This window comes from Saccopteryx leptura, chromosome 7 (genome assembly GCF_036850995.1).
Source record: "Saccopteryx leptura isolate mSacLep1 chromosome 7, mSacLep1_pri_phased_curated, whole genome shotgun sequence".
Classification (NCBI taxonomy): Eukaryota; Metazoa; Chordata; class Mammalia; order Chiroptera; family Emballonuridae; genus Saccopteryx; species Saccopteryx leptura.
The window spans coordinates 89,647,665-89,673,387 of record NC_089509.1 but is presented as its reverse complement, the minus strand read 5'-3'; the positions used below and the strand labels follow the sequence as shown (position 1 = coordinate 89,673,387).

General features: G+C 38.2%; 1 protein-coding gene and 1 non-coding gene across 28 annotated transcripts in view; one reads left to right on the top strand and one right to left on the bottom strand.

The window, feature by feature from the left end:
- The window catches only part of ABI2 (abl interactor 2), a 109,333-nt gene that overhangs the window by 22,870 nt on the left and 60,740 nt on the right, over positions 1-25,723 (bottom strand). For 2 of the 27 annotated variants that reach the window (XM_066345103.1, XM_066345106.1), the window contains exons 4-9: positions 25,325-25,342; positions 17,252-17,349; positions 13,843-13,989; positions 13,017-13,141; positions 11,390-11,572; positions 3,277-3,435 (exon numbers count right to left, since the gene is read on the bottom strand). In XM_066345103.1, the coding sequence (XP_066201200.1) occupies positions 3,277-3,435; positions 11,390-11,572; positions 13,017-13,141; positions 13,843-13,989; positions 17,252-17,349; positions 25,325-25,342 (730 nt within the window). The remainder of the gene's footprint in view (positions 1-3,276; positions 3,436-11,389; positions 11,573-13,016; positions 13,142-13,842; positions 13,990-17,251; positions 17,350-25,324; positions 25,343-25,723) is intronic. The other 25 variants (XM_066345104.1, XM_066345107.1, XM_066345115.1 and 22 more) reach the window with 13 other exon arrangements.
- On the top strand, positions 1,547-1,622 carry TRNAI-GAU (transfer RNA isoleucine (anticodon GAU)). Its single transcript has one exon. It is a non-coding gene; the product is annotated as a tRNA-Ile (tRNA).

The following is a 25,723-nucleotide window of genomic DNA, read 5'->3' as shown; positions in this document are numbered from 1 at the left end:
CTGTTACAGTGAAGCATCTCAGCTCCCTTACAGAACTGACATCATTCTTTCAAAATACTTCCAAGATAAGGAAGGGTGTAAGGGCCCTAGGCAATAACTCGACTTCCAAGAGGGCCAGGAAGAAAGCTTACCTCAGAACCATGAAGTAACTCATACCTAACAAACTAAAATTTAAAAATAAAAATGAATTTAGGTACAAAACAGCTCCTATTCAAATATGGGTTTGGAACACATGATTTAAAAGAATAGATGAAAAGACAAGATTTATCAAAATTAAGCTCAAAAAAAGAATGAAAAAGAATGGCACCACCAAAATCAGTATGTGTAATGAAAGACAGCAATAAAAAGTGTATTTCAAGTAAGGAAGTTGATAATCACACTATTGGGTGCACTGATTAAACTATACTTATGGCACTTAAATTACGAGACCCAAAACAGTGAAGGGATTTGGAGAGTACTATGGTAAGTGAAATAAGCCAGTCAGCAAAAAGACAAGTACCATATAATTTCACTTATATGTAGAATCTAATGAACAAAATAAACAAAATAAAAGTGAAGGGATATGAATAAAGGATCAACACATTCAACAAATACTGAGCACTATTCCCAGGATATAACTGTATAAAAGAATAACAAGGTCTCAGGCTTTCAGTGTGTGTGTGTGACAGAGAGGGACAGATAGGGACAGACAGGCAGAAAGGGAGACGAGAAGCATCAACTCTTTGTTGCAGTACCCTAGTTGTTCATTGACTGCTTTCTCATATGTGCCTTGACAGGGGGTGGGGGGGAGGGGGCCCTTGCTCAGGCCAGCAACCATGGGGTCATGTCTATGATCCCACGCTCAAGCCGGATGAGCCCATGCTCAAGCCAGTGACCTCGGGGTTTCAAACCTGGGTCCTTTGCGTCCCAGTCCAATGCTCTATCCACTATGCCACTGCCTCGCCAGGCCTTTTTTTTTTTTTTATGAGAAGCAGGCAGGCAGAGAGATAGACTCCAGCATGCACCCCAACCAGAATCCACTTAGAAAGTCCCCTACAGGGAGATGCTCTGCTCCTCTGGAGTCATCGTTCTGTTGCTCAGCAACCGAGCTATGTTAGTGCCTGAGGCAAGGTCATAGAGCCATCCTTGGCGCTTGGACCAACATGCTCCAACCAAGCCATGGCTGCGAGAGGGGAAGAGAAAGAGAGAGAAATGAGAGAGATGGGAGAGAGGAGGGGTGGAGAAACAGATGGTCACTTCTGTGTGCCCTGACCGGTAATCGAACCCAGGACATCCTCGCCAGGACACGCCGGGCGAGGCTCTACCACTGAGCCAACCAGCCAGGGCCTATCCCAGGCTTTCATGCATTTTATATTACAATGTGGACATCCTCCTCTACAACAAAAGAAATTATGCGAGAGGGTAAGAGAAAGATTTTTTTAAAGATCTGACGGTAGGTAGAATGTACAACAGAAAGAACATAGAGTCAGATAACCTAAGTTCAAATCCTAACTTGACCATCACCTCAGTTTCACTCTTCTCACCTGTAAAATACAGATGAAAATGGGCCCTGGCCAGTTGGCTCAATGGTAGAGCGTCGGCCTGATATGCGGAAGTCCCGGGTTCAATTCCTGGCCAGGGCACACAGGAGAGGCGCCCATCTGCTTCTCCATCCCTCCCCCTCTCCTTCCTCTCTGTCTCTCTCTTCCCCTCCCGCAGCCAAGGCTCCATTGGAGCAAAGATGGACCGGGCGCTGGGGATGGCTCCTTGGCCTCTGCCCCAGGCGCTAGAGTGGCTCTGGTCGCGACAGAGCGATGCCCCAGTTGGGCAGAGCATCGCCCCCTGGTGGGCATGCCGGGTGGATCCCAGTCGGGCGCATGCGGGAGTCTGTCTGACTGCCTCCCCATTTCCAGCTTCAGAAAAATAAAAAAAAAAATACAGATGAAAATGATCACATAATTATAAAAATCAAATGAAAGAATAAATATAAAAGCATTCTTTAAACCGTGTTTATGAAGTGGGATCAGCTTTCTTCTTCTACACAACTCCAAAGAATATAACAAGGTTTCATCGAAAGGTGGTAGCCATAGTAGACATCCATCAATTCCATAAAATGCAGAGTTTATGAAAGACAGAATGGGCTGTTCCTTAATATTAGAGGTTATCACATACAAATTTACTGGCCTCTTAATAAAAATCCAGAAAAGCATAGTTAAGTTGACATACCATGTTCACAACAGTCATCAAGTCTAAGATTTGTTCTTATCCTTTCTGGAGAAGCAAAAATTTTTACATATTGTGGTAGACTGCAAGTGGCAAAAAGCCTTTCTAAATTCGAGGCTTGGCAAAAGGCTAAGTTCTCCTCCCCTCCACCTCCATATCAGCTATGAAGCTGAGTATTTGCACCCACTTCACTTGCTTGCCTAAGTTGCTGGAAGCAATTTACATGCCCTTCCTCTCACCCTTTGTTCAGATGTTGGTTGATTTCACTTATGCATGGTGGGGGGATTCCTGTTTCTGCCTCAGATGTGTGACTTTGTATCAAGGACTTCCTTATTTGCATATGGCTATATAATAAAGCAAACTGAGGGCTATGGGTGCTCGGATATTGCCATCAGCATTGAAGAGGCCTCCCAATCCCATCCTCTTTTCTCGATGAGTCTATTTTCTTAATTCCTCACCGTTCTCCCTCAAGACCCAGAATCTCTAGCCGTGCTGGTCTGCAAAAATATATGGTATTAAAAACGGGACAGATTAAGTTGTCCGTGTACAGGGTGCATGATACAACTAAAAGATGATTGTTATATCTGAATCAATCTGTCCAAGTCCCAATTTTCCCATCACAGGTTTGGTATGAGGATTGAATAAGGATAGCCTAACTCCCTAGCACAAAGCAGCTTCAAAATATCCCTTTTACTTCTCCACTTAAACTTTGTCCATGTACACTCAATTTTCATTATTTGCTATTCACAGAACAAGGATATCTGATTAAAAAGAAAATATTGTTTATCACAATATTATTTTTAAAAGCAAATAAATATATATTTGCACATTCAAAAAGAGTGTATTCTGAAAAATTAAGTTCTACAAGTTTATTAGGAAAACATGTATTGATATTTTAAAAAAGAAAGACTGGAAAATACAGTATTAGTAACCTTATATTCATTCCTCCATTTATTAAAAAAAATAGTACTAACTGCCTATCATGTGCTAATCATTTGTAAAGGTTTTTTTTTTTCTTTGTAACTGAAGGTTTTTAACCAGGTACATTCTATAAAAAGCAAAAGAAAATCTAACCTGGATTCTGGCTATAAAAAGGTCCTCCATTCATCTGATTCTGAAGGCTTGTTTGTGAAGTTAAGGAAGGAGGGCGTCTGTAGGGCAGCGAGCCCCCTACTGTTGGGGGAGTATGGCGAGAGGCAGGTCTGTTCATGCTGTAGAACTGAACAGGATGACCTGGAAAAGGAACACATAAATTTGTCATTAAAATAAAATTATCTCAGATAATGAAATACTTTAGGTATAATGCCTGAATCTTAATGAGATTACGAAAAATAACGTTTAGCTAATTTAATTAGTTATCTGACAACATAATGCAAGGTGCCAGTTATTATTCAGCTGACATTATATCAAAGTGCAATAGCAGGAAAGTAGATTCATGATTCGGTTTGGAAAAGCTACATCTAAAGAGATTACTAATATTATGATTTTATTAACTAATAATTTGATCAAGTTTCAAAATCATCACAATTAAAATGGCTCACTTCCTTTGCAATCCCCCCCAAAAAAGACCCACTCCAGGCGTCCCCAAACTATGGCCCGCAGGCAGCATGCAGCCCCCTGAGGCCATTTATCTGGCCCCCACCGCACTTTCGGAAAAGGCACCTCTTTCATTGGTGGTCAGTGAGAGGAGCACTGTATGTGGCGGCTCTCCAACGGTCTGAGAGACAGTGAACTGGCCCCCTGTGTAAAAAGTTTGGGGACCCCTGCAAAATTAAACTCAACAAGAAGGACATATGGGAAAGCAAAAGAAAATTGGGGGGTGCACACAGTCTTAATACAAAATGATAATGATAACAACAACAATAAATATAAGGTAGCAAAGCAATTAAAGGAAAACAAAATATTTCCAGCAAAAGGTCAAGTGACATCATCAAATCAAACACATTTTTTTACAACTATCCCTTTTTATTTGTTAATTCAATGGAATAAGGAGTCTAAAATACTAAGGTGGAACAATAAGATCATTGCTACTTCCCCCGACAGTATCCACTGGGGAAATAACCCGATCCTATAAATTAACAAACTCTAAGTTGCGGAGACAAGATATAAAAAATTCTGCAAGTGGGTTATTAGTTGTAATTGTCAAAGGAGCCACACCCAATTCTACCCCTGATTCAAAGACCAATGTATTCTGGCTTATGGGGAGACCATACCATCTAATGATCAATGATTCAGAGTGCATACTGCAGGGGTCGGGAACCTTTTTGGCTGTGAGAGCCATGTATTCCACATATTTTAAAATGTAATTCTGTGAGAGCCATACAATATGCTTACTAAATACAAATAAATGTGTACATTTTATGTAAGACCAACACTTTTAAAGTACAATAAATCTCTGAATTCTTTTTAATAACATTATGCTGTTGCTAATCAATGATGAGTAAAGTACTTCTTACAATTAATGCGACTTCTGGTGCTGCATGGTTTTGCTGATGGCTTTGTAGTCTGGTTGATACATGGTGAGGTTAAGCTTCATGCAGGCGTTGAGACTCCATCCGTTAAACGTAATCGTAGATTGGTCTTTACATTCTTTAGATGTGAGAAAGACTGCTCACATGCATATGTAGAGCTAAACATCGTCAGTACAGCAATAATCACACGCTGCACTGTGTGGTATGTAATGGGAAGCGCGTTCCAAGTTTTGACAATCAGCTGGTCCGCGGGTTGAAGTTTTTTTTATTTCTCCCCACTTGTGTTTGCTCACCAACTCTGCTTGCTGTCATGCAAGTCTTTCCAAATCTTCATTCAGTGACTTGAACTTATTCACCCACATGTCTTAGGCCTTCAGGTCAGCAGCTTGTAGCTCAAAATCTCTGACAGAGACACTGGGGATGTAACTCAGGTCGGCGCTGTCTACTGCACACTCGTGTGGATGGGTGATGAACTTAAAAAGACAAGTTCGCTTACAAAATTCTCCAAAGCACGCTTTGAATGACTGCAGGAGATTAGATGTGAAGCCCGCTAACTGCTGGAGATCAAGATGTTGAGCAGGGTCACTTGCTGTGCATGCATCTTTAAACTCTCCCAGTTTTTCAAAGTATAGTAAACGACCTGTTTTAATGTCAGTGATGAAGAGTTCCAGCTTGTTTTCAAATGCTAACATTGCTTGTTGAAGGGATAAGACTGTATTTCCAATGCCCTGCATTTTCACATTGAGCTGGTTCAGATGTTCAGTCATGTCCACAAGATAGTAGAACTTCAGGAACCACTCAGTGTTAGCTAACTCAGGATGCTCGATGTTTTTCATTTCAAGAAAAGTCCAGATTTCGCTCAGACAAGCCGCGAAACAGCTGAGCACCAACGCACATTGCTGTGCAGAAGCAGACCAGAATAATTATTCCCAACTTCATCCGGCAGTGTTTTAAACAGGCAATCATTTAAAGCTTGGGCAACAATAAAGTTGACCACCCGAATGACCAGCAATATCACCTCACCAAGCTGCTCGCCACACATCTGAGCACAAAGTCCTCCTGATGTAGGATGCAGTGAAAACTTAGGATGGGTCTCTTTTCATGTTCATGAAGAAGCGCTATAAATCCTCTGTTTTTCCCCACCATGCACGGAACACCATCAGTACACACCAAAATAAGTTTATCCATCGGTAGATTTTTTTCTTTAGCGAACTCTGAAAGACTGGAATAAATCCTCCCCTCTTGTTGTCTCTTTCATAGGCAAAATAGCAAGACTTTCCTCACATAGTGTGTCACCATCGGCATACCTTGCAATCACGCTGAACTGGGATAAATGGCTTACATCTGTTGACTCATCCAAAGCCAGAGAAAACAATGGTGCTGCATTTATGTCCTTCACTTGTGCTGCCTCAATTTGATTTGCCATCATGATGGTACGATCATGAACAGTTCTTGCCGACAGAGGTATGTCTTTTATTCGTTTCATTATCTTGTCTTTATCCGAAAAATCATCAAAAAGTTCACTGGCAACATCAAGCATGAATGTTTTGGCATACTCCCCATCTGTGAATGGCTTTCCGTTTCTCACAATTGCTAAAGCACCAGCAAAGCTAGCCGAATTCCAGTCACCTTGTTGGGTCCAAACACGGAGTTGCTACTGACTAGCTTGCACTCTGCACAGTAGCTCTTGATATGCTTTCTTCCTGCTGTCCCCCGCTGGATATTTCGATGCAAATGTAGTATGGCATGTGTCAAAGTGCCACTTTATATTTGACTGTTTCATCAATGCAATTTTATCATTGCATATTAGACACACTGCAGAACCTGCTCTCTCCACAAAGGTGAATTCCTCTGTCCATTCCTGCTGAAAAGTACGATACTCCTCTTTTTTTCTTCTAGCCATCTTCTTTGTCAAAAGGGTTTCTGCAATTAGCTAGCTGACTACTTGATTAAAAGGAGGGAAGTTTACTTCCTGACCTCACAATGACCCGTGTATGTTACGCATAATCCAATAAAAATTTGGTGTTGTCCTGGAGGACAGCTGTGATTGGCTGCAGCCACCCGCAACCATGCACATAAGTGGTAGGAAATGAACGGATTGTAATATATGAGAATGTTTTATATTTTTAACGTTATTACTTTTTTTATTAAAGATTTGTCTACAAGCCAGATGCCGCCATCAAAAGAGCCACATCTGGCTCATGAGCCATAGGTTCCCGACCCCTGGCATACTGCATCAAGTATACTGCTTACAAAAATTAAGGGATATTTCAAAATGAACATGAAGCAATAGAATATCCCCTAATTTTTGTGAGTATAGAACAAAACCCACAAAAAAAATCTTTATTTGATCAAAAATATCCATTTCTATAACTAGATTATTTTGCCTTAAAGAGTTGAGAAATTTATAATTATGAAAAAGCTGATACAAAAAGTTAATCAAAATATATCTTATTATCATCATCCCTGAACCTGTATATATTTACCAGTAATTTCACTGTATTTTGATCTGAGAGTATTTAAATAACTAATAAAATTTCCTAACTATCAAATTCCCTAATGCAATCTACTTCCTAAATTTTATCTTAATTTCACTCCCACTCAAAATCATTCAGCTGAGACCTAGTGTTAGACAAAGCACTAGAGCACCCAAGAGAACACTCCAGCTGGCAAGAGAGAAGGGAAGGAAAAAAAGGAGAGAGAGGGAGAAAAGTAATGAGGAGAAGTATCAGGGGAACAAAACAGGAGGGAAGGAGACAGGACAAGGGGAGGACACAGGACAAGGGAGGACACAGGACAGGGGAGGACACAGGACAAGGGAGGAGACAGGACAAGGGGAAGACACAGGACAAGGGGAGAACACAGGACAAGGGGAGAACACAGGACAAGGGGAGGAGACAGGACAAGGGAGGAGACAGGACAAGGGAGGACACAGGATAAGGGGAGGAGACAGGACAAGGGGAAGACACAGGACAAGGGGAAGACACAGGACAAGGGAGGACACAGGACAAGGGGAGGAGACAGGACAAGGGAGGAGACAGGACAAGGGGAGGACACAGGACAAGGAGAGGACACAGGACAAGGGAGGAGACAGGACAAGGGGAGGACACAGGACAAGGGGAGGAGACAGGACAAGGGAGGAGACAGGACAAGGGAGGAGACAGGACAAGGGAGGACGGAGGACACAGGGGAAAAAAACACTTTTAACATTTTCATGTTATCAAAGATTTAAAGTGGGCCCTGGCCGGTTGGCTCAGCGATAGAGCGTCAGCCTGGCGTGCAGGAGTCCTGGGTTCGATTCCCAGCCAGGGCACACAGGAGAAGCGTCCATCTGCTTCTCCACCCCTCCCCCTCTCCTTCCTCTCTGTCTCTCTCTTCCCCTCCCGCAGCCGAGGCTCCATTGAAGCAAAGATGGCCCGGGCGCTGAGGATGGCTCTGTGGCCTCTGCCTCAGGCGCTAGAATGGCTCTGGATGCAAAAGAGCGTGCCCCGGATGGGCAGAACATCACCCCCTGGTGGGCATGCCGGGTGGATCCCGGTCGGGTGCATGCGGGAGTCTGTCTGACTGCCTCCCCGTTTCCAGCTTCGGAAAAATGAAAGAAAAAAAAAAGATTTAAAGTGGTTTTTACATGACAAAAATTGGTCTTTAGGAACACCATAACTTAACAAACCTGGACTCATATAAAGAATATAATAAAAGCTCAAAATGATCTGCTATACTGTTTAATCTTCTGACATATGACAGTATCAAAACCTAAAAATCAATACTGTTGTATAAAAAGCTTGAGTATTAAAGCTTAAATATAATCCACTGTCAAGTCACTGTAGCCATGATAAAAAATATAAAAACAAATTATAATTTAAAAGGTATATTTTGTCATTTGAATCATCAGATACAAATACATTAACATTATTGGCATTTTAGTAATTAATCTCTAACAAACTAATACAAACCTAGAATCATCAAATTAAAAACATCTGATAATTAACACCATTATGAATTTCCTGTCGTTAGATCCAGTCTAAAAATCTTACGTGTGATAGGTCCTCAGTGATTCAGAAACACTACATAAAGAGACTATTCATACCATTAATAAGGCATTTATCTTGCTTTGCATTGAAAACCAAAGCAAAAGTACAGTTTAATTACCAGAGACCTAATTGTAAAACCTAAAATGAGTAACTTCTAGAAGAAAACAGGACAAAATCTTTAAGCCCGTATGCAAAATAAAGAGCTGTAAATATGACATCAAAAGCACAATCCACAAAAGTAAATCTATGAACTGCCCAAATGAAACAAAAACTTAAAACTCACACAAAAGTCTCTGTGTAAATGTTTATGGCAGTTTTAGTCATAATCACACCAAACAGGAAATAATCCAAATGTCCCTCAATTGGAAAATAAGTAAACGAATTGTGTAAATCCATACAGAACATTTCTCAGTAATAAAAAAGAAAAAAATAATAAAACATGCAATAACATAAATATCAAATGCACTGTGCTAAAAAGCCAAATCCAAAATGCTATATACCATATGCTTCTATTTACATGATATTCTTACAAAGGCAAAATTTGAGACAAAAAACAGATCAAGTGGTTGCCAAGCACGAGGAGTGAAACGGAAGAACTGACTACAAAGGAGGCACGGAAGAAATTAGGGGATGTTAAGACTGTTCTACATCTTGACTGTAGTTGTTACATCACTGCATACAATTCAAAACTCACAGACCATACACAATAAAAATGGTAAATTTTACCTTAAAAAGAAAAAAAAGTACTTGGTAATTCAAAGACACTGTATACAAAAGATCATATCAATAAAGGCTGTTATAGAGGCATTTACTACCTTGCTTTATGTTTTTTTAAAAAGCTGTAATTGGCCCTGGCCGGTTGGCTCAGCGGTAGAGCGTCGGCCTAGCGTGTGGAGGACCCAGGTTCGATTCCCGGCCAGGGCACATAGGAGAAGCGCCCATTTGCTTCTCTACCCCTCTGCCGCGCTTTCCTCTCTGTCTCTCTCTTCCCCTCCCGCAGCCAGGGCTCCACTGGAGCAAAGATGGCCCGGGCGCTGGGGATGGCTCTGTGGCCTCTGCCTCAGGCGCTAGAGTGGCTCTGGTCGCAATATGGCGACGCCCAGGATGGGCAGAGCATCGGCCCCCTGGGGGGCAGAGCACCGCCCCATGGTGGGCGTGCCGGGTGGATCCCGGTCGGGCGCATGCGGGAGTCTGTCTGACTGTCTCTCCCTGTTTCCAGCTTCAGAAAAATGAAAAAAAAATAAAATAAAATAAAAATAAAAGCTGTAATTATCCACTCATACAACAAATGTTCATTTAGTGCAGACTATGAACCAGTACTTGTAATTGAATTATAAAAATCATGACTCTTAGGTGGGGGTGATTTGTCCTTTCTAGGCCTACAACAATTTCAAGATACACTCTTTACTCATCGATGCAGAAGCATAACAAAATTCCTATAGTTAACTAGCCAGTCTGGTCAAACAGAGATGTGTAACAGCCCATTTTACATTTACCCACTATAGAAAGCTTTTCTTTAAAAGCACTATTATAAAGGTCATCCCATAAAACACCATTCAAAATCCAGCTTAACTAAAAGTATCTTTAACATATTTAAATATCTGGTTATAGCAGCAGAGCTGAATATACAATATATTACAAGAAATATTTGGCAGCCTAAGGTGATGTGTGTTCAAACACATACATTTTCTGATGGATAAGAACACACTAGCATCATTACTATTACCTTTGTAAATATAATTTGTAGCAATTGAGCTCTTTTCTCCTTCCCTATCAAAACACAGATTTTAGGGCCTGACTGGAGGTGGCACAGTAGATAGAGCAGCGACCTGGGACACTGAAGTCCCAGATTCGAAACCCCAAGGTCACCGGCTTGAGCACGGGGTCGCCAGCTTGAGCATGGGGTCACTGGCTTGAGTGTGGGATCACAGACATGACCCCATGGTTGCTGACTTTGGTGGGGGGTCACTGGCTCATCTGGAGCCCCCAACCCTGGTCAACGCACGTACTAGGAGCAATCAATGAGCAACTAAGGTGACACAACTATGAGTTGATGCTTCTCATCTCTCTCCCTTCCTCTGCCCCTCTTTTTCTCTTAAAAAAAAAAAAAAAAAAACAGTAATAATCTGTAATCTTAAAACACTGAAACACCAATGTTACATAACACTTAAGTAAACCTAAAATTCTTTAGCGGTCCTATGTCTATGTTTCCAATGCTACTATAATAAGCAACAGATTCTGTTATAATAAACTTATAGTCTTACAAACAGCTCATATCAAATATATCCTATAAAATATATCTTAGAATTAGTCATAGACTTTTCTTTTAGTCAGTCACTTAACCTGTAACAAACAATAATTCTAATGACTTTTCAAAACTGTATAGAAGACATCTTCATACTAAATTCACAGATATCTAGTAAATGAAATTCAAGCAATAAAAAAATGCATATTTATGCTGCACTACTGGAAAAATGAGAAACTTTAACCTGACTTCCTCAGAATATTTTCTTTTGGTAATGTGCCATTCTCTAATTCATAAATTACACACACACACACACACACACACACACACACACACACACCCAACTCAAAGCACAAAGAAAAATCATAAAGCCAGAGTTCCAGGTAATAGAAGAGGCAGATGATTGGATTTTGCCTGCCAAGGAATAAGCCAACACTCACCTGTAGGGGGAGTGGAAGAAACAACAGGGGGAGTTGGAGAAGTGAAGCCATCAGCAAGGGTCTGGGCACCCCCAGCAGCTGCGTCTGGGGCAGTGGAGGAAGGGACAGTAGCAGGAACAAGAGGGGCGGGGGCAGGTGCAGAAGTAGCAGGAAGGGGAGGAGTACCAGCAGAGCCAGCAGGGGCTGAGGGGAAAGGAGTTAAGAGGCAGCATTAATGAGGCAATCCCAATAGGCAGGAATAGAAAAGGCATCAGAGAACTTAATGTTAGATTTCAATGCTCAACACTAACCAAAGAATGGAACAGAGTGTTAAAAAGCAAAAAGAATAAAGCTATGTTAAAAGTATTGTAGCAAATAACTCAAGATGCCAGGGTAATAATGTATAGATTTTTTTAATTCATTAGAAATAAGCATGACTTTTTACCTGAAAGCCACTATTCTGCAAGAAAAGTGCTCTCTTAATATTGTAATCTTTAGCATAACGGTCTGTAACTAATACATGTAACTAAACACTAGAAGGCAACAACATTCCATACTGAATTACACAGTCAGAAAATAAATATATATCCCATGCATAAATATCTTATCAGGTAAAAGGTAAAACACCATTTACACTTTTATTTTTTTATTTTTTTATTTTTTGTAAGGATTTTTATTTATTTATTCATTTTAGAAAGGAGAGAGAGAGAGAGAAGGGGGGAGGAGCAGGAAGCATCAATTCCCATATGTGCCTTGACCAGGCAAGCCCAGGGTTTTGAACTGGCGACCTCAGCATTTCCAGGTCGACGCTTTATCCACTGCGCCACCACAGGTCTAAAACACCATTTAGAACAACACAAATCTCTCTCTTGACTTTTAAAAAGGTATTATCTATTTGTCATTAGGATAAGTATGTTAAATATGTAATATTCTATCCCTACATATTTTGTGTCATGCTTTTAAAATGCATTTTAACTTTGGTGTCTTCAGATTAAGTACATTTTTTGTTTCAGAGAAAAGAGGGTAGAATTTCAGAGACTATTAAGTACCAACAGTCCACTAAATTTAACTGTCAAGTCCTGGCCAGATAGCTTAGTTGGTTACAGCATCGTCCCAAAGTGCAGAGGTTGTCAGTTTGATCCCTGGTCAGGGTACATACAGGAACAGATCTATGTTCCTGTTCTCTCTCTCTCTCTCCTCCTATCCCTCCCTCTCTCTCTTTCTCTAAAAAAATCAGTAAAATAAACACAAAAGGAAGGAAGGAAAGGAGGGAGGGAGGGACTGACTTTCTCAGTTATCAGTGTGTTGATTCATGTTGCGCTGCTATACACTGATCTCCTCTGTGTCCCAAGGCATACACTGTCATAACATTAGCTGGAGTTAAACATATAACATACCAAGCTGGTACCTGAAACCTCAAAGCACCAACCAAGCTACTGTACCAAAGACGTAAAACCAAACTACACAGAAGTGTATGAGCATAAACTTACAAACCACCTGGTTAAAAATAACTAAAAGGTTTTCTAATTTATGGCATCTAAAAGGAAAAATAAATCCTGATTATGAAGAAAGCCCAATGTAATTAAATCAGAAATTGAACTCAAATTCAGAAAGAACAAGTGAAGATGAAGCACCATTCATGTTTTACCTGGAAAGACACTGGGAGGAGAAGGAGTAGGAACAGCAATGGGAACTCCTACACTCCCACTTCCACTGTTCTCCCGACTGCTGCTCCGACTACTTGGATGGCTTCCTCCACTACTCCCACTGCTGCTAAAGAAATAGGAGCCACCAGAACATGAGTATTTATACACAGCAAAAGATCTCCAGCATTTCCCTACAACTCCTGAAATGAAGATGGCCACAATAAAAATAATTCAAGCCTTCCACTTCAAATTGAACTTATTAGTGTGGGGAAAAGATGAATTCAAGAAACTTGTTTTGATCACCTTTTAATAAGCATATAATAAAGAAACTGAGAAAGAAGAAAAAAATTTATAAACAAATGATTAATGACAGAGCTCAGCACATAAAAATAATACTTTCCTTTACACCAATTTAATGCCTGTCTGAAGAAACTTCTTTTATAATAGAACAGTTGTCCTAAACAGATTATTTGATTAATTATATTTATAATATCTCAATATACAATCCCATATTAATGTTTTCTTGCATAGTTTTTCATCTGTAAAGTTCCACCAAAAAACAACTTGAAATTTCCCAGATCTGGTCCATAATTTTTTAAAGGTCAACTATAACTGTTAGTTTTGCATGTCTTCTCCCCTCCCCAACTCCCCGACTGCTCAAAGCTGCATCAGAACATGAGGAGAGAGAGGTGGAGGCAGATGAGGTTTGGGAGAGTAGAGTGAGGAAAAGAACTTAGTGCTTGGAAAATGAGAGAGATTTAACTGAAAGTATCTGAACAAATTATGGTACTATGGCCATCACATTTTGCGCTGAGGTAAAGAAAATACCTGTAAGTTCGATTTCTTTGATTCACAGAAGCTGTCCTCACAGGGCTCTGCTGCGAGGGAGCCATATTACGGGTTGGGCTAGGGACGTAATCATTTGGTACCACTGGAGGACGCACTGGCTCCAGTGTGCGATAGGGGGAGTGCCGCCTACAAAAAGAAGAGCGTATGTATTGTGTGATTAGCAAGTTTCGGCACAATCAATTCAAAGAGTTGCCAGTAGTGAAATACAATGTGTACTCAGTGATAAGGAAAAGGTGTTTTACATAACCCAGCTACCAATTTGTCTTTCCTTAATTATCATTTCTCCATCATTAGGGTTTTGATGATTACTGTTATTTTTTAGTCTCCAACCTCATTTTTCTGTACTAATGCAATTTTGTTCATTCATTCTCAGCACCAAGATTCTCCCACCAGATAAGCCAATGTTTCTTAGGCTCCTCTTGGATGAGTTCAAATGATTTTAGCACCATGTCAGTCTCCCAACTGCATTGCATGAATGCATACTCATTATCTTCCTCACCCCTCTCTCCCTAACCAAAGACACACAAAGATAGGTTCCACAATCCCCACACTAATGATCAGTAGCAAATACTTTTTGTTTCCTTTTCTATATAGTAAACACAAATTAAACTATATCCATACACAAAAATATACTATTTAATCTATCTCCTTCCATGCTCACCTCACGTCCTCCTTTAACTTTCACACCTTGGTCTCTCTTACCTGTTCTCCTCCCTCAGAGTCCAACATTTAAAAGGAAGGAAAGCAAAGAAAAAGATCACCTAAGCCTTTCTACCTTATATACTTCAAATTGTAAAGTACAAAACAAACTATTTTATTAACATAGTTCCCTTTTCTCAACATTTCCTTGTAAAGGAAGAGAAATGAGAAAAAAAGGAAATATGGTTTCCAAATTTTGTGTGTGTGTTAACACTTAGATATTTTTTATTTTTTTATTTTAATTTTTTTTAAATTATAGTTTACATTCAATATTATTTTGTATTAGTTTCAGGTGTACAGCACATGGTTTCCAATTCTTTAGGACAATAACAAATACTCAACTGACATTTTGTAGATGAGATTCTGGTCTTTTTTTTTTTTAATTAAGTGAGAAGTGGGGATGCACAGACAGACTCCTGTATGTGCCACAATGGGGATCTACCCAACAAGCACGGACCAGGCAATGCTTTGCCCAGTTTGGCCGCAGCTCTAATGCTCGGCAAGCAAGCTATTTTAGCATCTGAGGCAGAGGCCATGGAGCCATCCTCAGTGCCTGGGGCCAACTTTGCTCATTCGAGCCATGGCTGCGGGAGAAAAGAGAAATAGAGGGCAGGGAGGAGTGGAGAAGCAGGTGGTCGCTTCTCATGTGTGTCCTGACTAGGAATCAAATTTGGGACTTCCATATGCTGGGCTGAAGCAACTGGCCAGGGCCAATTCTGTTCTTTAAAGGAATAAAAACTGGGATCTTAAGATGTGAAAATTAAACAGCTTTCCTTTCCTGAAATGTTGCTGCTCATTTAATTTATGAATTTCTCAATAATTCACTGCTCCAAAGTTACTTTAAAGACTGTTTTCCTGGATTACTCAAAATATGGTTCACTAATTTTATAAAAGTGGAAAGATTTATACGAACTGAAGAGAAAGCAGAGTATGGTTCACTGATTTTGGATGAGATCACTTTACAATGACCCCATTCATTCTACTACCCTCAAAATCTTCTTGCATAAATACATAAAGTATATACATTAAAAACAAATAATGGGTACTAGATGAGACACTGGTCAGAGGAAGAAAAAGGAATGTCAGGATTTTGCATTTAAAATACTAAAATGAAATTCAGGCATCTCTGAAATTATAAATATAAAACATATAAAATAGAAAATTAATTTCCAAATTTCCAGACAACAAAAATGTTCTGTTTCAAGCCAAGAAAAAACCCTTAGCTGATTGAGCTCTATACTGTGAACGCAATGATAACACAAGGTAAAAAATAAGGGGCAGAGGAACAAAATATGGTGGCTAGGCAAAGACTGCAAGAAGGCCAGGCTATGAACATCAGCTGGCTTGTGGACTCTGAGGGTCCTGCAGACCCTTGCTAATACACAAAGAAAACAAATATGGTATATGAGTAAATCAAATTCAAAACTTGAGAACGGAAAACTTTATTAGAGACTACAATGGGTTAGCTTACTAACAATCTTGATTTAAAATCTAACAAAATCCATTAGGTACTATACATGGTAGAATTTAGACTTTCCACAGGAAAATAAAGCAAATATTTCCTTTTGATTTCTCTACTCTTACCTCTGCAAAATTATATTCTACCAAGTCATCTACATTCTACCCTGAAATTTAAATCTAATCGACCTACTAGATTCATTCCTCTCTAATCTATGCAGAATTTTTGCGTGTGTGTCCACCTCAAATAAAATCCTATTCCTGGCTGGAATTCATTTTTATTCTTTTGTTTACCTCAGCCTAACTATAAATTCCTCTTCCAACATTATCCTCCTTTGTATCCCAACTCATCTTTGTCTTGTTCTTAATCACAGTGCTTGAGCAGGTATTTTTGTGTTTTTGGTTTTTGTTTGGTGTTTTTGTTTTGTTGTGGGGTTTTATTTATTTATTTATTTTTTTTGGTGAGGGGGCCAAAACCAAAATTGTCAATTAAAAACTTTTAAGCATATATCATAAAGCCAATATATCAAAACATTTTGTCTTTTTTTAAAAAATCCAATTCATAGTGGTTATTCTGAAAAATTGATAAATGACAAATATTACCCCCTTTTACAGATGAAAAAACTAAATTGCTAAGAGGCTGACCATATAAGTCCACAGAGCGGGAACAGAATTTTGATCATCTGGCTTCTGAGGTATATTATGCCCACCAGATCATATAAATCGCTAAGATAAAACAAGTTTTTATACCATGATGTTACAGAAAAAAAAGTCAAGCTTTTCTATTAATTGACCATTTCTGACAAAAGTCAAATCCAGTGCCTCTTTCTGTAGGGCCAAATTAAAGCTCAATATTCTCATAACACGCAAGTAGATTTTTGTAATCTACATAGTGCTCTTCAGAGGAACAGTCTAAATAAGAACAGTTAATTATAATGCAAAAGACTAAAACTTTAATGAAATTAAGAATTAAAGTACAATTTATAATAAACCATGAACTCGGGCTAGGATTTTATCTTATATGTAAAATAAGAAAAAAATTTTCTAAAAACAATCTTTTAAAGTATAAAGATGTTTATCAGAAAAAGGGAATATTAGACACAATTAGATAATCCTAGGAAGAAAATGTTCTTTTTTCAAATATAAAAAATAATTTAAATATACATATATGTAGTGTTTAGTTTTGAACAATACTACATGTTTTTCACTTATTACTTAGTTACATACTCACCCAAGTGTCCCTTTCCCTGACAGAGGGGGGCTGGGGGGCTTCTGAGTTGGTGGTGTTGTACGTGGCAGCCCACCCATCTTCATATTCTGGGTACTCACCTAAAAAATTTTTGAGGAAAACTCAACTTGTATGCAGTGAAACAAAGGAGCATTTATGGGCAACGATGTTATACTATTTAACAGAGGAGGGGAAAGTTTAAATAGGAAAAAAATTAGAGGCCATGCATTTCATATGCAATTTCTACTCTACTATTATTCTATAGTTGTACTCAAAGGACTCTTCCTAACGTAAAATTTCAAATGATTATAAACTTGTATGCAAAGACTTTATTTGCCATTAGGCCATCACACCAACAGATCACTGGTTGGACTACTATTTGATACTACATTCAACTGAAATTAAATAGGATAACTTACAAATTTTATTAAAACAAACTTTAGTTTTAATAAAGAATAAAGTCAATCAGAAAAAATGGCACCCTTAAGCAATCCCTTATTTTTTAGATAGTAAGTATTTCATAAGAAACAAAATACATGTTTCTCAAATACAATATGCAACTATAGTTTTGATCCATTATAACTAGAGAATGCAAAATAAAGTTAATTTGCATGATCTACAGAAAATTTTAGTTTTTTAATAGATCAGCCTTACAATTTAGATTTAATGTTCTCTTATTAAGGAATCACCTACCTGTAAACTGCCAGAAGTTAAGCATGCATATTCCTAAACATGTGAACTAGAAAGCTAGGGCTGAGATATCCCATTCAACTGTTGATAGTACAGGGACCACAGGCAATGTCCTAGTTCCAGTGGGAATCAGACCCATGCAGGCCCCAAATGAAGATTAATTCAGTCATGGGAAAGATGTAAACAACATAGTCCTCAATCAGAACTGGGTCATGACTCCTCACTATTCTATCCGCAACTGAAAACACAAGTGTAGAAAAGTTGGGTAATATGGAAACAACGGATGTCACAAAACGAGTAAGTCGGCACTTATACACCAATCCCTAGAAATATGGCTATCTTAAGGAGCTAAGAGAAGCCATTCACAAATATAATTCAAATGCAATCTCGAACTGTTTTGAGATTACCAATGGGTCAAGAGTTAATGTATCATATAAGTTCATACCTGACCCTATTTTAAGCCCCTTATATTTTGGATTGCCAAACACTTCAAAAAAGGATCTTAATTTTTCTAATAAGAATGTCTACTGTATTCAAATTATACTTGTAAAATGAAATTTCAAGACATTATATCATTGAAATCAGAATACATTTATATATAATTTCAAAAATAAAATTTTAAGAAAACAAATCATAATTGTATACAGAGTACTGAGACTATCAAAACTAAGTGGAATTTAAAATCCTAAACTACTAGTCATCAGAAAAAGCAAGAAATAATATATCAAGAAACAAACTCTTCAAATGAATAGCCCAGTGAACAAGTTGTGTGTGATGATAAAACAATCTTTAATGACAAATGACACTTTTGAAATGTCAGTGTTTTTAAAGTAAAGCATTTATCAGTAATCCTTTTGTTGTTGCTTTTAAACAATAAATATAAATCAAACTGGTGATCAAATAAGAATAAAGATTAACTTATCCTTGCTCTCCCCCTCATTAATAAGCAGAGGGTATTCTAATCATATCTTAAGATGAAATGTCAGAAGTTTTTAAAATATCAATCCACTTTTTGGGGAAATTTTTTAGAGCAGTATGACAAATAACCAATAGCTTTTAAAACTATAATTTTAATTTATGATACCAGAAGATTGTAACTGAAGTCCTTTAAGCTCAACCTTAAACATAAAACCCAAAGTTGCTTTAAGTGATGAGGGAGAAGTAGGTGAACCAAACACTAAACTACATTAATTTGCTATAAAGGAAGGAAAGGGAGCAGGAATAGAAAAAGAGTAAAAAATTTTATTCTATACATGGCATAGCTAAAATACTTGAAAACAGTTTTCCAACTATGATTGAAGGTTTTGGTATATAAGGTGTTTTTGTTTAAATTGCAGTATCTTCTTTAGGTCTTTTAATCTATCCCCCCCCAAAAAAAAAATATAAAATAAACAATCTATTACTTAAAATCTGGTGAACATTTCTATAAATAAAACTTGGTACATTTTATGATCTGTAGAATCATCATAAAAGTGTATTTCTTTGGGTAATGACATTTGGATGAGTAACAAATCACGTAAGAAACCAGAGTCCCTCTAGAGTGTTGAAAAAAATCTGTAATTTATACTTTATTGATACTATAATACCTTTATATTAACCAAAAAGTATTTCACTATTTCTTAAGGTAGTTGTCCTTTGTGAAAAATGTTTCTGCACAAAGTAAAACAATAAATATGCTATCCAGAATAATACTGTCATCTAATTTGAGGAAAAGGAGTAACTGCCAAACAAAATTTAATTCCTTTATCATAAGTTGGATCTGATTTAAAATTAAAGTTCAGAAACTATATTTTAAATCTAAAGTATTTTTATAAAAAATATTTACTAGATAGCCATCATGATTCTAAAAACAACTTTTCTAAAGTTTTTTGTTGTTGTTGTTCATTTTAGAGAGAGAAAGTTGCAGGGGGAAGAGTCAAGATCATTAATTTGTATCTGACCAGGCAAGCCCAGGGTTTTGAACTGGCAACGTCCATGTTCCAGGTTGACACTTCACTCACTGCACTACCACAGAACAGTTTACAGGGGAAACAATATTTCCTAACAAGTAGCAAAACACATGACTACACTGTGAGGGATAAAGGAACAGAGAGGGAGAGAGGAAGGAAGATGGGTGAGAGAGAGGAAAGAAGATGGAGGGAGAGAGGGAGGAGGACAGGAGGGAGAAGGAGGGATAGGGGGAGGAGAAAGAAAGGGGAAGGGAGGGGAGGGGAGGGGAGAAGAGGAGGAGAGGGGGAGGGGAGTAGAGGAGGAGAGGAGGAGGGAAGGAGAGGGAGGGAGGAAAGGAGAGAGGGAGGGAGGAAGGGAGGGAGGAAGGGAGGGAGGGAGGAAGGGCACAAATACCATAAACTGAGGACAAAGAAAACAAAGCAATTCTGTACCCTGTTCATCACAGCAATTCCACATGAAACTTAAAAATTGCTAACATAAGCAGAACTATCATCTGGCACACAAATATGTAGTTATTGGTCCTGAATCATGACTGAGAGTATGCATTATAATTTTCAAAGTATTATTTGGGAATGGGAATTGAAATGATAACTTTGGTGGCTGACTACAACAATAATTCAATTATATGGGTTATTTTTTTTATCCCATAAATGGGAAGGTACTGAGAGCTAAGTAAACCAGGTATCAGGTACAAGAAAGGAGGAAAAGTAAGAAAGGTCCCCATTTTTTCTTTCCTACCAGAGAGAAACCCTCAAAACAGAAGGAATATTACATTTCGGTGATGAAGGTTAATGTCTGGCCACAGCTCAAATACTTTCCCACCAGCCTGTGACTAAGGAATGCAGATAATACTGGAGGTAGCATCAGTTCCTTTATAACCAAAGAGTGGTCTGGTCTCCCAGACTTTGGAGAGCTCTACAAGTAGCACCAACCATCAGACCAATTCTCGTGCCTTAATATTTTTTCTAGAATGCCTCTACCTTTCCTGCTCTAACACTTTCTGGTATGTTCAATACGTACTTGAACCCTGATATATAATATAAAGTTCATTACAACTCTCAGTGCTTTCAAGTACCCTGTTAACTTCAGTATTTCTTATAGAGCTGGCCAGCCGTGTATCTTCAGTTCATAAAGGCTGTCACCTCTGCCACACACACACACACAAAAAACAACTCACTGACAGATGACCTGCTGTGATATAACAGTGGCAAAATGGTACCTGTAAAATATCCCTCATTTATCAACAATTTGCAACCTACCAGACTACTAGATACAATGAGAAAGGAATATGAAAAATAAATAAGACACTGGTGGTAGGAAACACACAAAGATCTATAAAATGATTTCTCTGCTTTTAGAGAACTTATATTTTGGAATTTATGACTCAAATGTTTCAAACAAAAAGGACTCTACAGATTATACAGAATCCCCTCCCCAAAGAAATATCAGTGTGAAAAGGAATAGCTACAGGAGGTTTCATAGAGAAAAATCTGGGCTGAGCTGTTAAGTTTAAAAAAGAGCTGGATTTAAATAAATAAAGAGAAGAGTAGCAGTCTAAGGGTTGTGCCTGGATGTGGAGCAGTGAAGACCAGCAGAACACAGCTGTGGTCAAGCACCTCTGGCCCTTCATTCGCTGTCCAGTATTGTTCCCTGTAAGTCCCATCCAGGACATAAATTTTTGGCTTCCTAGAAATCTCTAGCCCTTTCCTAAGAGGATATATATGTTCCTACTTCAATTCTCATGTGTAGCAGGAAAAGGATGAGGAGATCCTCTGCAGGAAATTAAAGCTGAAACCAGGAACTCGAGTATGACTTCAGCAGAGAGGTAAAACTTCATGAGAGAGTTAGAATGACAAAAAGCCTAAGGTGCCAAGAGTCCTAAAATAATCCAACACAGAATAAGTGAATAAGAGATCAGGAAAGGGGGAAGAAAAAACAGTCAAAAAGAAGAAAAGAAAAATAAAGAGGGACAAACTTCTGTTTGATTTTGAAGATTGTTTCTGAAAACTGGCTTTTGCCAAAATAGAACTGGTGGTTCATGACTGGGACAAGCAAATCCAAGGGGGTCCCCAATGGTTGCTGTTATTATGAAACTTTTCTTCCAATCACTGTATCAAATAAATGCTGTACCTGAAAGCTAGAAATGTGAGGGACAATTTATCATCCTCTGTAGGTAATGACAAATACTTGCTAAAAGATCATGCTCAAAGGACAAACTTGGTCCACTTTTTTACATAGGGTTAAGTTATGAACCTCCAAGACGCCAAGCAAAATTTTCAAAAGTGTTCATTTTATCATATTAGTTATAAAATAAACTCTTTACCATCTCCTCATTAATTATTTAGAATTCATTTGTGCAGTGTTCAGCTGAAATACTACATTAATAGATCATGTGTCTCTACTATTTTTGATTAAACTAATATACTTATTTAAAAAGTACTTAAGTTTAGCTTCATTAATGACAACTTTACTGCTTTCAAAAGCAGAGAAGTCTCCTGACCAGGCGGTAGCGCAGTGGATAGAGCGTCGAACTGGGATGCCGAGGACCCAGGTTCGAGACCCCGAGGTCGCCAGCTTGAGCGCGGACTAATCTAGTTCAGCAAGGCTCACCAGCTTGGACCCAATGTCGCTGGCTCAAGCAAGGGGTTACTCAGTCTGCTGTAGCCCCACGATCAAGGCACATATGAGAAAGCAATCAATGAACAACTAAGGTGTCGCAACGAAAAAACTAATAATTGATGCTTCTCATTTCTCTCCGTTCCTGTCTGTCTGTCCCTATCTGTCCCTCTCTCTGACTCTCTGTCTCTGTAAAAAATAAAAAATAAAAAGGCAGAGAAGTCCATTTCAAATACATCAGTAGCAGACTCTTAAAACTCATTTTACAACTAAAATAAAGAGTGGGGAAAGGGTATCCCAGTTAAAGGTACCTTCCATTTTAATTTTTTTTTTTTTTTTTAAAAAGAGGAAGAAAGAGAGGAAACGAGACAGTAACATGGATCCACTCCTGTATGTGCCCAGATGGGGATCAAACTGGCAACCTCTATGCTTCGGGACAATGTTCTAACCAATTGGGCTATCTGACCAGGACACGTTCCATTTTAATATGGCCTCTGGTACCTATAAAACATTTCCAATATGGCACTCTATCCATTGGCTTTTTAGGCCTTTTGTTGTAAAAATATCACCACATTATGTTCAAAGGTCTGATGAATTAAACTCTACAACTTGTTTTCATCAGTCGACTGAAGAAAAACAATTAACCCAAATAACAGATGAAAAGAACCATTAAATACCACCAGAACAAGAGTATTAAATGTTAAAATTTCAACTTTTAAGCATGGAGGTCTCTTCTGAATCAATTTCCATATGTCTGATCCCAAAGTAAAAAATTTTACAGTCCATCTGATGGCATCATCAAATCTGACACCAACAAGAACAAAACCAAGAGCTGAAGAAGAGCTGAGGAGGAAATCAAAGCAGCAGATAACCCCACCCAACACCAAGAGACCAGGGCTCTTGATATAACCCACAGGTCACCAAGCTCAGCTGGAAAACTATTAGTTTAGTCCCTTACAACTTTAACATTTTTTTTCTTTAATTGCATTTTCTACCTTAATATAATCAATTGTATTCCATTAACCATGCTTCCAAAACCACTAATCTTTTTTTCCAGCATAAAAGGAGAAATGATTTGCTATATGCTGAAAATTTATTCGTTAGACTTTGGTTTGGTTCACTTAAAATTATTAATATGCTATAAGTTTCTAAGAGAAGATAGACATTAACAAAAGGAACAGGAAGGAAGGAAAGACAGGGCACTGGCATACTCGAGCTTCCAGAATAAACTCAAGAGTACTCTTCTCACCTTGTCAACTCCACCAGGTATAGTAGAAACACCTACACTGGACAGAGCCACGGTACTGAGGAGTGGAGCTATGTGATGCAAAGAGCAAAAACGTTAAGCAGTATTATCCAAGTATGATGTCTCCTTGTCAGATTTTCCTTTCAACGAGCCTCTCACTTCCCACTCCTTTTGGCCTGTCTCCACATGGAGAGCCTGAATCCAGGAAGGTCAAGGAGGAATCATAGTAGGGTTTAGAGAAAATGAGCATGGGACAGGAGCTTAAGCAAGCTGGTCTAAACTTTAAGGGAAAAGGATTAGTCATTTCTGTGGTTTTCATTTAGTTAATCTCTGGGTATTTCATTCACTTTGGAGGTTAACACATCAATATCAAAAATCTGAATACAGATTTTAGAGGAAAAGAGCCAAAGAAGCCACACACTGTTTTGGGTCTAGTTCTACCTATTTTATGCAAACAATCTCCTCACAATTCCATAGGTCTCATTCACCAAGACTTGAGCACATGGAGCCAACACTTGTCAATAACACAAGAAGTGCATTACCTGGGTTCCTCTAGTCACATCTCCCTACCGCGCTATTGAAACGTCTGTGGCCACATGGTTAGTAGCTAGTTAATAATTCAAATTTCACTTATCTTGTCTTCTTGTTATCACTTTCTACACTGAAGACATGGCAAACAACTGAGTATTAGAAAGAATATGTATTTAAAAAGAAAGTTTAAAATTCACCTAAGGAAAAAAGAAAAGAAAATGCAAGCTCAGTTTGGTAAAATAATCTAAGTAACATACATTTGACATGTTTCTTGTATATTCTAGAATGTCTTTTTACCATCAGTCCTCCAAAATATCATACTAAAATGTTTCTGGAAAAAGAAATATTTCTGTAATTTCTTAACTTGTATTTTGCTAAGCATTGTGTTTTTGATGCTTTGCACATAAATAATACTGAGCTTGAAAAACCCTTGAAGTATTTTTATATTGAAACATTTACATAGCAATTTGAGAAAAAGACACCTTTTTACAAAATACACGATACTGCAACTTAAAAAAAAACCTATAATACTGAACATTTTCTGCTTCTCAATTTCTTACATTAAAAGTCAAGAGATAATGACATAGTGGCCACAAGATATACAATAAAGCACACCATTTATAGAATAAAAAGGCTATTACACAGGGGGAGGGTTAAATAAAGCACATTAGTTGGCTGTCTAATCCATAACAAAATTTATACATGTTATTTCATGACATTTTATGTTAGGGTAAACTTACATTTCAGTTTCACAAAATATATTAACATTGCAAAATAACCATTTATTGAACAAATATTTACTAAGCACCTAATAAATAGTCAGCACTGCTCTAGGCACACAAGATAGGGCAATGAACGGACAAAATAACTGCCCTCATGGAACATGAAGACACCACAAGGTTGCACGACAAAAATAAAAAATAAATAAAAAGAGGAATTATTCTTTGGTTTGAAAAGGCCAACTGCGAAATATCTCTTCACTCCCCATATGTAATAATCTACGTAAGAACAAGGAATGGAAATCCAGCCCTGGAATCTCTTACCTTAAATCTAAGCAACCACTTAATGCATAAATGGAGCAAATAAAAGAGGTAAGGAAAAAAAGCATTGAAAAGTTAGTTGGAACTTCAGGATGTGAAGAGAAAGGAGAAAACAAAGAAAAAACAAGTTAAGTATTCAGCATTAAAAAATAATGTTTCAATAGATCATAGAAAGAGTGGTTAAAGCAGAATGTGTCATGAACAAGAGTTTTTGATGAAATTATATGACACTTTTATTCAAAAACAACTTTATTAAAGATTTCTTCAAATCAGTGACCCCTAAACACTAAAAGTCTAAACAATGAAGGGGACTACAGAGTCCCAAAACAGTAACATTTTACTTGAGAATTAAATGAGAACTGGAGTGGAGAATCACATTTTTTAATATGTAGGTGGGCAAGC